General features: G+C 36.9%; 1 protein-coding gene across 4 annotated transcripts in view; it reads left to right on the top strand.

Annotated features, from left to right (window-relative positions):
- Positions 1–15564, top strand: part of LOC113064387 (tyrosine-protein phosphatase non-receptor type 13-like) — a 65649-nt gene that overhangs the window by 36015 nt on the left and 14070 nt on the right. For 2 of the 4 annotated variants that reach the window (XM_026235161.1, XM_026235164.1), the window contains 20 exons: positions 150–240; positions 1979–2177; positions 2913–2987; positions 3073–3247; positions 3763–3913; positions 4597–4735; positions 4974–5126; positions 5476–5658; positions 5781–5943; positions 6212–6575; positions 7464–7570; positions 9085–9144; positions 10748–10837; positions 11204–11311; positions 12132–12263; positions 12404–12831; positions 13628–13771; positions 14449–14542; positions 15214–15299; positions 15401–15563. In XM_026235161.1, coding sequence (XP_026090946.1) covers positions 150–240; positions 1979–2177; positions 2913–2987; positions 3073–3247; positions 3763–3913; positions 4597–4735; positions 4974–5126; positions 5476–5658; positions 5781–5943; positions 6212–6575; positions 7464–7570; positions 9085–9144; positions 10748–10837; positions 11204–11311; positions 12132–12263; positions 12404–12831; positions 13628–13771; positions 14449–14542; positions 15214–15299; positions 15401–15563 — 3105 coding nt within the window. The remainder of the gene's footprint in view (positions 1–149; positions 241–1978; positions 2178–2912; positions 2988–3072; positions 3248–3762; positions 3914–4596; positions 4736–4973; positions 5127–5475; positions 5659–5780; positions 5944–6211; positions 6576–7463; positions 7571–9084; positions 9145–10747; positions 10838–11203; positions 11312–12131; positions 12264–12403; positions 12832–13627; positions 13772–14448; positions 14543–15213; positions 15300–15400; position 15564) is intronic. The other 2 variants (XM_026235162.1, XM_026235163.1) reach the window with 2 other exon arrangements.

Genomic DNA, 15564 nt, shown 5'->3' with positions numbered 1-15564 from the left:
CTCATAATGCCATGCCCATTTCAACACACATTTAAATTCACTCATTGATGACCATCCGGTTCATGTAGGGGACCTAAACAATGTTTTGAATTGCATATAACTGTATTGTACGCACCTTCAATTCACAACTTACTTCTGTACTCAAACAGCTAAGAAGCCAGAAGATTTGAGGCACTACAGCTCTCAGGTCGGCCTGGTAGAGCCTGATGCCGTTTCACTCAACAGTGCACAGAGACACAGGTATTCTCTCTTCCTCAGTGTTTCCTAATTTTGTGTTGTTCAGTTAAACGGAGCAAAACACAAGCTAAAAAATTCTGAATTTGTTGAATATGGTGAATATCTGAAAGCTGCTTGACATCACCAGTGAACAGTTCGTCTGTCAGAGTGAGTGTTCATGCCCATGTGTATAGAAATACCCCTGACCAATGCAAACTCCTATAAAAACACGCTTCTTCGGTGAGTGTCCATTATAAAACTCTTGCCAGAGATACGACCTGAAATGTGCTTATGCAAAAAGCTATCAGAGAAAATCCCTCCCTTTCATGGATGCATGATATGTCGCCCTAATGAAGACAGTGCCCCCGCTGAGTTCAGTCCTGGTTACAAGAACTACAGCTCTCTCTGTCTCTGTTTCTCTGTGTAAGTGTGTGTGTGTGTGCCATTCCTTATACTTTAGGGACAAAATTGTCCCCAGAAATGATATGTACAGGACAAAACCTATGGGGACATCCTCAAAGATAAAAGTGATGTAAATATTTTATTTCCTGCTTTTAGAAGTAAGGTTTGGGTTAGTGTGTAAGATTTATAATTAGCTTTATATAACAGCCGTAGATGACAGTGATATGTCATAATATATATTCAAGCCAAAAATTATTCACAAATATTGTTAGAAATGTCATCATTCTGAACACATTTTAAGGGTATTCAATAAGCCAAATAATGCTTCACATGTCCGTTAAATGTCAACAGGTTTCTGTTGGAGTTAAAGGAAGTATGAAATAAATATTAGCATCTTAATAAGAAAATCATTGTGCTTACAGGCTGTCCTAGCTAAAATTAATTTTAAGGTCTGTCTGTGTGTTATTCAGATTACAGAAAAAGAGTGCTGCTTATAAATGTAAAAATGAGCATTTAAATTGTCATCATTATTGTCGTTATCATAAGGCCAGTTTATGTAAGATACTTTGCACTTTGATATCCCACTGTTTTCCCTTGTTCTCTGCCTAATTAACAGTTTTTCTAGTGATCTCCCAGCAGCTTTTGTTGCATTTCAATCTTATTTTCCCTGACAAACTCTCAAAATTCAGTGTAAATACTGTAAATACTCCCATCTAATATATTTGTCATTGAGTCAGTGATTCTACTCCTCCCCCTGCTGGTAAACCAGGTGAACTAGCCAACATTGAAAAATTGTGAAAGTGATATGACATACAGCCAAGTATAGTGACCCATACTCAGAATTTGTGCTCTGCTATTAATCCATTTAAAGTTCACACACACAGCACCGTGAACACACACCAGGAGCAGTGGGTAGCCATTTATGCTGCGGTGCCCAGGGAGCAGTTGGGGGTTCGATGCCTTGCTCAAGGGCACCTCAGTCAGTGGTATTGCCGGCCCGAGACTCGAACCTTGGGGTTAGGAGTCAAACTCTCTAACCACTAAGCCACAACTTCCCCTGCTCTACCCTGCAGTAGATGTTGGCAGTGATGCGTTCATGACGATGGTTTCCAGGTGCTACTGTGGTGTAGAGCAGGTTTTGGGCCAGAGTTCAGTAATTGATTCCATGAGGATGCCCAAAGAGAAGGGCTGTTAAAAGATTCATTTTCACCTTTCCAACATATGATCTGAATTTTGAAATGTGAAAATGTTTTTAAAAAAAAAATTGATTTCTAAGCTGAAATCAAAGGTGATGGTAAGCAGTGAAAATGCACTGAATTACTAATTTATAAACACCATCCTGGTTTTGCCTTGTGTGCAGACTTTTTGAGGCGTGTCAGGATGAGCTGTTGGGCACCGAACTTCTGATCCAGCGTCAGGAAGAGTTACACAGGCTCCAGGCCCGGCTGTCTAGAGCCTCCATCTATCCTGGCGAAGACCCCCGTGCCTCTACACTGGACCTGGCGGAGCCCCTTCACAGCAGTCCTTTGGAAGCAGGGCTCCATCCACGCAAATCGAAAGTAATACAGTGCAGCTGGATTCAGATTAAATTCACATTACACAAGTTACAGTTGTAATAGCAAAAAATAAAGTAATCCGATTTAACTGAATTCAGATTGAATTCACTTTATGCATATTATATTATGAATAATCCAAATATAATATGTAATCCAGATCATCTAGATTCAGATGGATTCACTTCAGATTTGTTATTCACACTGTAACTTATGCTTATTTATGTAGATTTTAGCATGCTTGATGTAAAGAAAAATAAATCAAGGTCAACTGAATTCACATTGAATTCAGTTTATGCAAGTTACTGTTAAAGACAAAGGATAACGTAGTCCAGAACTTAATTCAGATTGAATGTGCTAAAAATGCATTCTGATTTATTTCACTTAATGCATCTTACATTGTGAGTAAAATAACAATCCTGTTCTTCTGAATTCACATTGATTTCACTTTAGCTTTGCACTTTTTACATTACAACTGGCATTAAGTAATCCATGCTCAGTTGAATTCATATTTACTTTTAGCACGTTTAAGAGTGAATGATGCAAAGCTGAATAAATAAAGAGACAACATAATTCATATTGAATTCAGTTTATGCAAGTTATAGTGTAAATGATGCACACACAAAATAATTCAGTTTGAATTAAGATGGTAAATTGTAAATGATTTATAGCATTTCTGGATGAGAAATCAGAATCACTTTGAATTGTTACGTTTTAAAAGTGTATTTGTTTTTGTTGTAGAGTTTGTTTGGCCCCGAGTTTGTGAGGATGAGCAGCGAGCCAACTGTGGTTTTAACCGTTCCTTCATCCATAATGGTAAGACAGCTAATCTGCTTTGCTTCATACTGCAATGTTTTTGTGCATATGTGTGTGTTAATCGTTTTTGCATGTGTTTCGACAGAACAAGCGTGGGAAGGTGGAGGAGAGTCAGAGGAAGGTGGGGTTTGTCTTACTGAATGGGCAGAAGTTGGAGCTGTGTTGTGATGTGAAGGCGGTCTGTAAGGACGTTTTGGACATGGTCGTAGCTCACATTGGACTGGTGGAACACCATCTGTTCAGTCTCGCCTACCTTAAAGGTGCATGAACATCTCCTTTTAAACTGATTAAATGCACATTGGAACCATGTTAAAATCCGTTCCCTGCCTTTCTGCTTGATTAGTATTTTGTATACCTTTCTCTCACAATGAAAGCACCACACTGAATTTATTACATCTCATTGCTCTTTGGTTTTAATTTACTCTTTTGAATTGTATTTAGGAAGAATTTATTTTAAATGTCAAAAGTGTGTTTTATTGCAGCTTATGTTATGGGTACCTGTTCAGGTAAACGAGAGTTATTTGATTATGAAGTGTGTAAATATGACAGAATAAATATCTCTGTTGTTCACTTCCTGACACGATGCCTCTGTGTGTCATTTCTTTAGTTACGGCTGTAATAGATATGGCTGGTTTGTGTCTACAGATGATTCATTAAGTCTACTGACTTATGCCTCCCAACCCAAAGGCTGCTTTACTTGTTATGCTGCATTGAACTCTTTTAGCATAATCTGTTTGTTCATCTTTCTTTCGGTTTCCTTTTTTTTTATATTTAGATGACGAGTTCTACTTCGTTGAACCTGATGCCAAACTTTCAAAGGTGGCACCTGACGGTTGGAAGGATGACCCGAGGAAAAAGAAGATGGATGTCAATTTTAATCTGTTTCTGCGTATCAAGTTCTTTCAGGATGATATCAATCTGATACAGTAAGAGCTTAGGTTGCACCTGACAACATAATCAGAGTCCAAAAATATAGTTTCTGACACAAATAGGTTTTTAAGGCAATAGTTTGAAATGGTTCAAGTGTTCGGTACATTTTCTCACCTTTGCAGTGTTCGATCATACATGCCCAAACATGTGCTGGAGTTCAGTGTTAGGTTTGGATTACGGTTTTGTATTCAAGTGTGAAAAAAGTATGTCTAGTAAAACGGTAATATAATGAAATATTATTACAAAACCATTCAGTGAATTAAAACCATTTACTATTTTAATATATTTTAAAATGTAATCTATTCTTTTGAAGGCAAAGCTGAATTATCAGCCATTCTTAAGAAACAGTTATTATTATCAATGTTAAAAAGAGTTTGCTACTTTTCTTATATGCTACTTAATATTGTTGTGGATACTGTACATTTTTCCAGCATTCTTTGATTAATAGAAAGTTAAAATGTTTATTTTTAACAATGTAACAATTAAAAAAATGTTACCGTCAAATTTGATAAATTTAATGTGTCCTTGCTGAATAAAAGTGTTATATTCCTAAAAATAAAAGAACTTAAATCTTTCGGACTCCATACATTTGAACAGTAATTCATATATGCGTGTGTATATTTATATCTATGTATTATTCAGTTAAACCAAATTAATTAATTAACATTGTTTTATATAGACACACGATGACCAAACACCAGTACTACTTGCAGCTGCGGAAGGATATACTAGAGGAGCGGGTACGCTGTGACCTGGAAAATGCCATGATCTTGGCATCTCTGGCACTACAGGCGGAGTTTGGGGACTATCAGAATGAGGTACAAACCACAATCGGAAAAATAGATTCATATTTTATTTTATTTTAATCACTGAAAATGCATTGCATCTAAAATACAAATTAAGATTTTTGTACAATAATAAAAAAAATATTATCTATCTATGTAGATAGATAGATAGATAGATAGATAGATAGATAGATAGATAGATAGATAGATAGATAGATAGATAGATAGATAGATATAAATCATGACCATAATTTTTTCTGTGTTCCATCAGCTCCATGGAAAGACATATTTCCGGACGGAACACTATCTCCCTGCTTCGGTTCTGGATAAGATCGATCAGACCACCATTAAAGAAGAGCTACCCAAACTCCACAGCTCGTACTACAACGCTTCGGAGCAGGAGGCCGAGCTTGAGTTCCTCAAGGTCAGGAACTAAACGAAACGAATCAGTTCTGCAGTGTGATTCTAGGCAGAGCTTCCCGACTGAACAAACTTCCGTAATCGTCTTGAAAAAACATGGCATAGCTGCTATCTGTTTTCTCTCAGATACTCTTGACTACAGCTTTTTGAATTTGAGCAGTCGCAAGACCAAAAGTTATATTTGGAACACTGTTGTTGGCATTCACACATACATTTTTTTGACGAGATAAGTGCAGTCAATAATTGTGAATCAACAGACCTTAAATATTTTGATTCAGTTTCCTTTCCTAATAGCGGTTGTTGTAGTCTGCATGTGATTTAGATCTGTCTCGTCATTTCTCTGTTATGTAAAGGTGTGCCAGAGACTGCCGGAATATGGAGTTCACTTCCATCGTGTGCTTCCAGAGAAGAGATCCCTGACCGGCATCATGCTGGGCCTTTACTCGAAGGGTGTCCTCATCTTCGAGGTCTTGAATGGAAATCGAACCCCTGTGCTAAGGTTTCCCTGGCGGGATACCAAGAAGATCTCTTTCACGGTAAAATGTTTAAACATGCATGTTTACATTTAGTGGAAATCACACGGCTGGGCTGGAGTTCCCCAGAGAAAAGCCAAAGAAGTCAGTAACACCCCTTATGGCTTTGTGTTTCTGTATGGTAGAAAAAGAAGATCTGCTTGCAGAACACATCAGATGGGATCAAACATCTGTTTCAGACAGACAGTCAGAAGACCTGCCAGTATCTGATGAACCTGTGCTCGGCCCAGTACAAATTCCACCTGCACATGAAAGCCAGACAGAACAACCAAGAACTGCAAGAGCTGGGTGAGAAGAAAACAAAACTGAGCAAGCAAAATGGTGATGAAGAAATCAAACACTAGTTCTTTTTTTTATGTTTTTGAAGGAAAAAATAACAAGAAAACACCATAAATATTGTGAATATAGATTCAAATTGTATATTTGCTGGCAAGAAAGGCAAGAAATCGAAGATGCTTGATTTCTTTATTTTTATGTGCCATGACAAGTTTATCTTATTAATAATTTTATTCAGAAACATGCATTCTGGTACATTTTTTACTTTTTTTCCCTGCAGAGAACTCTCCTCTGAGCAGTCTGCAGTACTCTGACGGGATGGGCGCAGTTAGTCTGTCCCCCAGCACAGACCCCGAACTCTACAAGAGGATGTCCTACTCTGAGATGTCCCTCATCAAGAGTTCGAGTCGGATCTCTGTTCCACCCGAGCCGCCCTATCCGGGGTTCAGCAGCAGCTCCAACCCCAGGATGATGAGTCGTTCGCATCATAACCTGGGTCAGCTGCCTGAGTCACCAGAGCACAGGATGGTGCCTTTCAGTAGCCAATCACAGAGCGGCATGGCACGATCGCAAGTGCTTGCATCAACACACCAACGTGCAAGCTCCGACACAGACTCCATCGCCGTCGCCAGACAGCAGGAAGGGTGAGAGATGCATGCAATCATATATTTAATTGTTGCATTCTTGTCATATTCACCAGTAGTCTTGTAATATTTACATTCTCATCTCATCTCTCACCTGGAGTTTGTCTTGTATGTAGGGTTTCCGCAGTGCATCAGAAAGCATTAAAATGAATTACCGTATTTTCCGGACTATAGGTCGCACTTTTTTCTTAGTTTGGCTGGTCCTGCGACTTAAAGTCAGGTGCGACTTATTTATCAAAATTAATTTGACATGAACCAAGAGAAATGAACTAAGAGACATGAACCAAGAGAAAACATTACTGTCTATAGCCACAAGGGCGCTCTGTGCTACTCTGTGCTCCTGTAGTCTACACTGAAATCATAGAGCGCCCTCTCGCGGCTGTAGACGGTAATGTTTTCTCTTGGTTCTAAATAAATGCGACTTATAGTCCAGTGCGACTTATGTTTTTTCCTCATCATGACGTATTTTTGGACTGATGCGACTTATACTAAGGTGCGACTTATAGTCCGAAAAATACGGTAAATGATCCTTAAATAGCATTAAAAGTCATTAAATAAAATGCCCTTTAATAAAAAAAAATAATGCCTTGGAAATCAATTTAAAAGGCAAATATTGAAAATATTGCTTCAGAATAAATTACATTTACACAACCAAACATTTTTTTTTACCTAAATTAAACATAAAATGTTCGCTTTTAATTCCAACTCTGACTAAGGCACATGCATTAAAGATGCAAGTTAAAACTCTTAGAAATTTCTATAGTACTTTTAAAGTTTCAGAGTTATTGTATTTGCTTTACACTGTTTTTACACTCGGCATTTGGCATTTATTCTGCTCCGCACTGCACTGGTTTTCATGATCATTTTCTTTCTTCCCTGCATCATCAGTGTGTTCAGTGCCACGGTCAATGATAGTCCCTGCTGGAGCCCCAAAAGCTTGAAGAAAGAGTCCGACTCTTCCTCCTGTGAGGACACGGGCCAGGCGTATGCCATAGGTGAGGACAACGAGACACAACCGGCTGGTTCTTTCTTATCTCTACTCAAACCTGTCTGGAAAATGGCTCCTCTTCCTCAAGGAACATGTCTTTCTGCTTTTGAATGTTCTTTTGCCGTCTCTAACTTCCTTGCTTTGTAGTCTCTCTCTTTTGATAGTCTGTCAGGGTAGTGGGCAGAATCTGTCTGTGCCTCTCTCTAGAGTCAGCCGCTGTCTGCCTCTTTCGTTTTATCTTTCTAACAGCTCTCTCCCTCTGTTCCCTCACTGATCTTTTCATTTTCCCCCTCCATTTCATCCCATCAGCCGCTGTCAGATCAGAGAGAGCAGCAGCCCAAATCCTCTCAACATCTTCCTCCGCATGTAGAGAGATGCCATAAAGAGATTACAGTCTGAATTTACAGTCCTGTACATGCATCATTGCATTTCTATATGTCAGAGAATAATACAAGCGTTTATAGATTTTAAAACCGACTGGGAGTGTTTGGCTGGTGCTGGTTGATATTATACAAACTGGTATGTTACAAGTGATTTTTAGCACGCTAAAGAATTGTTTTTAGGTGAAATAGATTTTCTGTATATTTTCTTCATGCACGTTCCTTGTTTTTTTTGGTGCACATACTATAACTCAAATATTTTTTCAGATATATATTTTTTTCATTTTCCAGTGACATGCAAAACTCTTTTACTTTTCAATCTCTTCATTTTGGAATGTAACACCATGATTCAGTCAATTCCTAGTGGAAATTTATTTGAAAATACATTATGTAAAATGAAAATTGTTTTGTGTTATCTTTAACCATAATGAAATAATTATTGATTTAAAATGGCAATATAAGACATCAGACTTCAATACTTGGTATAACTGTGAAGGTGTCTTGAAAAATTAGAAAAAATGGGGTTAAAATGTTTTTTAAATAAATCTCTTGTGCTCACTGAGGCTGTATTTGTTTGAACAAAAATACAGTGAAAACATTAATATTGTGAAATATTATTTCAATTTAAAATAACTGTTTTCTATTTTCATATATTTTAAAATATCATTTATTCCTGGGAATCAGAGATGAATTTTCAGCAGCATGTATCTTTTGATGAATATAAAGTTCAAAAGAACAATATTTATTTTATATGGAAATCTTTTGTAACAATATGAATGACTTAAAAAAAAATATATATATATATATATTATACTGACCTGAACTTTTTTGTAATTGTTGAATAATATTTACTAATAATATGAACAAATAATATTTAACTTACCCATACAGAATCAAATTATACATTTTATTAAAATATATAAAAGCAAGTCTAAGATTTACAATGCATTGATATAGTAAAAATAAAAATATGTGCAAGAAAATGTGCATAATGCATTAACATTAATGACTGATTTTGAAAATGACACAGGGAAGGAATTGTCAGGATCTCAGGATATATTAATTTCCCCTGTATACAGATATTAAACTTCTGATGTAGTTGTGTCTGTCTAGTGACTTTATTAATTTTTCTGATCTCCAGGTGTGAGCATGCACAGCTCTGGAGTGCCCTCTACCCCTGCCTCCTCAATAGAACTCATTGGTATGCTATATAATCATTTAGCTCCTTGTCTTCGTTTTTTTTTCAGAAATCAAATTTAGTAAGACCTGAAAGTAGGTAGGTAGGAAATGTCATGTCCTGGTATGGCTCTAAAGCACAAACAACTGCTAAAATTTTTAGTGAAGCAAAACAGGCCTGTTTTTAATGTCAGTAATGGTAGTTTACCTCGCAGTGACACAGACCTCTACTTAATCAGAGCTCAGGAACCCAAAGTCTGACGAGAACTTGCCAAATCCAACATGCCCTGGATTGCCATGTCCTCTCTGGTGTTTTACATGGCATGGAGAACGTCTTTTCAATGCATGCACATTCAGCTCAAGTTTCATTGGTGTCTGTCTCTGACTCAGACATGTTCTGTCTTGCTAAGCTGTACGGTTTTAAATAGCTCTGAAAAATGGCTGTGTTGTGGGTTAATCTCACTCATCCTCGAGAATGAGCTGCTGGTCATGGCTGTTAGTACAGCACATCAGAGCTGGGCCAAACATAATGGCGTCCCTTAGCACCAAGCCACTAGTTATGAAAGATTGGTCCAACTTATGGAGAGCTGCGCATGTGTTTGATATGTTTGATACCAATACAAACACACAGAGCAAGTGATAGTCTGCCTGTGCTAGCTCTTCCCCCTAAAAGAGCAGGTCTTCAAGTGGTTACAGCACAGATGTGTATATAATATTTCCTATTCTGTATTTGAACAGTAACAAAAGCTAAATGTTTCACACATAGAAATTAGTTTTGTACATTGTATAGTTACTTATTTTTAAATATGAGATTCATAAATGTACTGTTTTACCAAATGTATATAAAGCATCATATCACAGTATATTTACAATTGTAAAATATAAAAAGCTAGTCAACTGAAATTATAGTACACTGAAACTAAAATGAAAAGCATTATTCAAAATTTAGATTACTTAAAATCTAAAATCTCACACAAATGTAAAAAAAAAAACGTTAATTAAAAAATACACTTGTATATTTTTTTAAGGTTTTTACAGCATCTCATTTTAATTTAAATCAATGCACTAAAATAACTCAAATTAAAAACTGAAATACAAATGAATAAAAACTACATGGACATATATAGCAAAAACTACTAAAAACACAATTACTAAAACTATCTAAAATGAAAACATAAAATGTAAAAGTAATATAAATAAATTTTTATTAATCCGGTTTATTTAATAGTAGTTAAAATAGTACTAATAGCATTTAGTTTTAATTGATTTATTTTATTTTTTTATTTTTTAGTAAGTGAAGACAAGAAAAATTGTTGAGTAATGCTGCATTATGGAAATATTAAGTGTAATCTAAAATGATAGGTGTGTGTGTGTGTGTGTGTGTGTACAAAGTGTACACTGTGTACAAACATACTATATGGCCCCTTTAAAATGAAATAAAAATCATTGTTTTTTTTTCATTTTGAAAGTATAAATCTGTCAACAGGACTTAAATGTTTTAATTGTGTTCTTTGGATTAACCTTAATAACACTGGCTGTTATTAATTAAAACAAAGTGTTTATGTATGAATGAACTCGCTCTGTTTTAAAACCCAGATCTCTTCCCCTCTGCTATTTTCCACCCACAGACTCCCTGAAGAAGAAAGTACATGCCTTACCCTCCCCAGAGAGAGAGATACAGACCGTAAATCTGAAGAAAGACGTCAAGTATGGGCTGGGTGAGTAACAAGATAGAATGGAACTCAACTGAGAGAGAAATGCTGTTAAACATCTGGATTATCAGAACAACTCTCTCTCTCTAACACACACACACACACACACACACACACACACACACATGACTGTGACAGGAATAAAGCATAGTGTTATAGAGTGCAGAGCTCTGGCAGAATGTGCTGTTTTACATCCACCTCAGAAGGTGACTGAAATATCTTATCGGGATTCAGCCTGAATAAAAGGTGGTACAACTACATTTAGTATATGCACAAATGACAGTCACAGTAAGACATCTTTGACTCTTTGGAAATGTGTATTTTTGTAGTGACACACAGTAGAATGAAGTGTGTGGTTTGTGTTGCGCTCAGGCTTTCAGGTCGTAGGCGGAGAGAGTTCTGGCCGTCAGGACCTGGGCACCATCATCAGCTCCATCACACCGGGTGGACCAGCAGATATCAACGGCTCTCTGAAACCAGGTATGACACTGGAGAGATGGAGACTGCTGCTTTCACCCTTGATTCTTTCTTTAGATGTCATTCTTTGAATCTCATGGTTAGAAGCATCATCCGTTTTAGTGGAGAAGTTCACAGAACTATTATCACAAACTATTGATGGTAATACTTTAAATTACTGTGCAATAATTTACGAATGATTTTAGAATACTTTTAGAAAATGGAAGGATTGCTTTCCCATAATCCCATAATTCTGGAATTGTTTTATTCCCGTAAACAGTTCCAGAAATCTTTGAATGGTTACATACCACTGTGAACAATTTTAAACTCTCAATTTAGTATACTTTAACTGATTTTACAGTGCTTTAAATCATTCTTGTATATTTTAAATGATTCTTAATGCTTTAAATATTTTCAGAATGACTTGAACGGAACCTAGAACTCTTTGAACAACCCTCTGTAAATGATTCTAGAATCCTGACTTTAGATTTGTTCAAAGCATTCTGAAATCCTTTGAAGTTATCTAAACAATTCCAGAACACTTTGAGCACTTCCATTTTAGTACACTGAGATAGTGTTATATTTTTAATTCATATTGTGAATGCATTTTATTTTGATATTTTCTGTTTTTTTTTTTTACTTTTAACTTTTTTTCTTGTCAAAATAGCCTTTATTAATGTATATTTCACAGAATTATTATTATTTTTTATTAATATTTATAGCAAAAATGTATATTATGTGGTTTTGTTTTAGTTGACTATAATAACTAAATTCCAGAATTATTGAAAGAATTTGTATGGTTCAGGGTAAGGTTGTTAACGCCACATTCATGCATTTCCTGAAGGCGACCGGTTGTTGAGTGTGAATGATGTCAGTTTGGAGAGCCTGTCACATGACACTGTGGTGGAGATTCTGCAGGACGCCCCTGATGATGTCACACTGGTGGTCTCTCAACCTAAAGAGAGACTTTTTCCAGGTAATGGAAATAGTACTTTTGCAGCTATATGCACAATGCAGTAAGATTCCACCAGAATATTGCTGAGAATAGGTCTTTCTTGAGAATCTGTATTATTTAGATGACAATACAATAAATGAGCCTCTTTTTGCCTCTCTTAGACTCTCCTTCAGGAATCCATCACTTTAAATCAGCCACACAAAATCAGGAAGTAGATGTGGACTCTTCCTCTGAAGATCATACACGCTCCCCAAGTCCTCCTCCTGTCTCCAGCAAAGCATCTCCGCCTCAGTCCGTTCGACAGGGGAGCATCAGTTCGCAGGACTCCAGGACCGAGAGTGCCAGCCTCCTGCAAACAAATGTCAATGGATTCCATCGCAACATTCCCACTGAGGCTCCCTCACCCGCACAGTCGCTCGCCGCTGACAGTAAACCCTCTGTTGAAGCTACACCACCAGCTTTACCTCCTAAAACCAGAAGCTTCAAAGTGGCGAACGTTCCTAAAGAGCAGGAATACTCAGACAGAGGGGATTCGGACATGGATGGAGATACATACTCAATTAGCCAAGAGAAACATAAGACTAAGAAGGTAGAACCAGTCTCTGTAGTGATTTAAGTGAACTTTGACTCTCATCTCAGCGTTTTGAGTTTCTAGTCAGCATCTGTTTGATATGAACTTTGAGATGTGTGCTTTTTAAGATGCTTAATCTTCACATAAAATATTAAATAGCTTTTTTGGAGGGAACAAAGTTCTCCCTTGCTCATTGCATCCCTCCTTGGAGTTCCCTACATTTGATCAGATGTAGAACATAATTCATTATTTTCTAGCCTGTTTCACATTTACACTCTTTCCTAGCGATCAGACAGATTTTTAACAATGAATTCAATATTTTTAGTGGCATTTGCCAGGGAAAAACGTCCTTAAAACTATTAGTTGTTCTAGGATTAGGAATGTCAAATTCCTGTCCCATTTGGGTTACAGACATGGATGATACCTTGTGTTTTATTGCCTTTCTAAGCAATTCCAGCATCCCATAGACTTGCATTGAATGAGGTACTTAAGCCAAGTTTGGGTTAGTACATCACATACTGAATTTCATATTTATCAGTTCCACATTTCTTAGATTTCTTATTTTTCCCTTTAAAAGCTAAAATCACTATTTAGGTTCAATACATACACTTCAGATTCACACAAATGTCAAATATTACTGAAAACATTCTAACTGCTTGCAAACCGCCCCTCGCTCCCTTTCTGACCAATTGCATTTCTGAATGTAAATGCAATGCAGTTTTGTATGTCAACGCCATAACCTCTGACCCCTTGACCCTTGCATGTGTATGGCTGTGCACGGCCTTTTATTTACCCAGCTCTTCTCTATTTACAGGGGGTTTCTCCCAACATCCTCACGGAGACTTTAAGTGCTAGTAGCCCAGAAGTCAATAGCCTCCAGCCTGGAGATCTATTTGACGTTGAGCTGTCCAAAATAGACAGCAGTCTGGGCATTAGTGTCACGGTACTGTTCAGAAAGGTTTCCGCTCTCTCTTTTTTTTCCTCCTTTGATTCCCTTTGACTTACTTTTTGTGTGCGTGTGTGTGTGTGGTTGTTTTTGTACCCTTAGCCCTCGCTCCTTTCTGAATCTCCTCACTTGACTTCAACTTTGGGAAAGTAGATTTGGCTCTTTGCATGCAGATTTTTACAGGCATTTGAATTGGCTCCTTCACTAACGGTAAAGCTGAAACACTGTAGGTACAGCAAAGTGCTGAAACACGTGCGGCCAAGTCAACATGCCCACATTTACAGTTTTATTGTGTTCATAACAGAAGCACTAATGCCTGCATGGATTTGCATTTGCTTGTCTGTGGTTTGATTTCACAGTGATCTTTTTTGAGATTCAAAAGCATGTGGTGTTATGTAGACCTTGTGACTTTATGGTTTCTTTCTTTTTTTTTCTTTTTTTGGAATATCTGAATACTGCAATAAAATTGCATTAATCATCAGCTCAAGAAATCAAGTGGTTTGCTTTCGATTTTATTAATTGGATTAATCATCATCATTTGAAAATGCTTTACCCACAATCTACAAAATATAAAATGAGCATGTCCAGTTGATTTCTTAATACATCCATAGATCCAAAACACAGATCATAGGCATTCTTTCCCATGATGCTTTTCTATATGGGTATAGTAACCTGTTTGTCTGTCTCAGGGTGGATCAAACACTGCACTGAGGCATGGAGGGATATATGTCAAAGGTGTGATTCCTAAAGGAGCAGCAGAGCTGGATGGGAGGATAAAGAAAGGTAAAATTAATCATTTAAACACATTTAAGTATATGTCATTGTAGTACTTGTATACAATTATATAGATTTTATAAAAAAAAAATCATACATAAATAAAAAGCATTGTATCCAGATATTTTACATTTTTAACTTTAGAAATAATGCCATGATGCAAATAAAACAAAATAAATAAAAATAATAAAAGATTAATGTTCTTGCTTTCATTATAAAAAGCCAATGAAAATTCAGTATGCAAACATATTAAAGAAAAAAAGGCAATTCAAAATTCATTATGCAAATATTACAAAGACATCATCAATATACAATAGTATAATGTTAGATAATTTATTTAAAAAAAAAAATAATAATATTAATGCAACATTTACTTCCCACAACCCTACCTACTGGAAGCAGAACTCACAGGATTATGTAATATAGTTTATGTAATATACATATAGCAGATACTTTTATCCAAAGCGACTTACAGTGCATTCAGGCTATAAATTTTTACTTATCATGTGTTCCCGGGGAGTCGAACCCCCAACATTGCGCTTGATAACGCAATACTCTACCAATTGAGCTATATAAATGAAATATTAACATAATATTTTTCTTCTTATTATTTTTTTTAATCACATTCCCAATTACAAAATGAGAATTACGTGAGCCTGTGTTGATTTTGTGTTGTCCAGGTGATCGTGTGGTGGCGGTGAACGGGAAGAGTCTTGAAGGAGCGTCTCACAAGCAGGCAGTAGAGATGTTGAGAGATACTGGCCAGGTGAGAACTCTGGGTCTGATGCTGCATTGCGCCCCCTAGAGGACTGCGATTGTCTGAAAGTCCACAGTGTATTTTGTTCTTAATAAATTCCCACTGTCTAGGTGGTGCATCTGTTGATGGAGAAAGGTCAGCCCCTGAAAGACAGCATTCAAGCCCCTCTGACTCGGCAAGGTGCTTCTGAACCTCAGAACCCAGCTGTGGAGGAAGCACCACCACCACCACCACCACCACCAAAGAAAGCAGAATACAACTTCATTACACCAGG

This window comes from Carassius auratus, chromosome 46 (genome assembly GCF_003368295.1).
Source record: "Carassius auratus strain Wakin chromosome 46, ASM336829v1, whole genome shotgun sequence".
NCBI classification, from domain to species: domain Eukaryota; kingdom Metazoa; phylum Chordata; class Actinopteri; order Cypriniformes; family Cyprinidae; genus Carassius; species Carassius auratus.
Note: the sequence above shows the minus strand (reverse complement) of the source record. Positions and strands in the feature narration are given on the sequence as shown.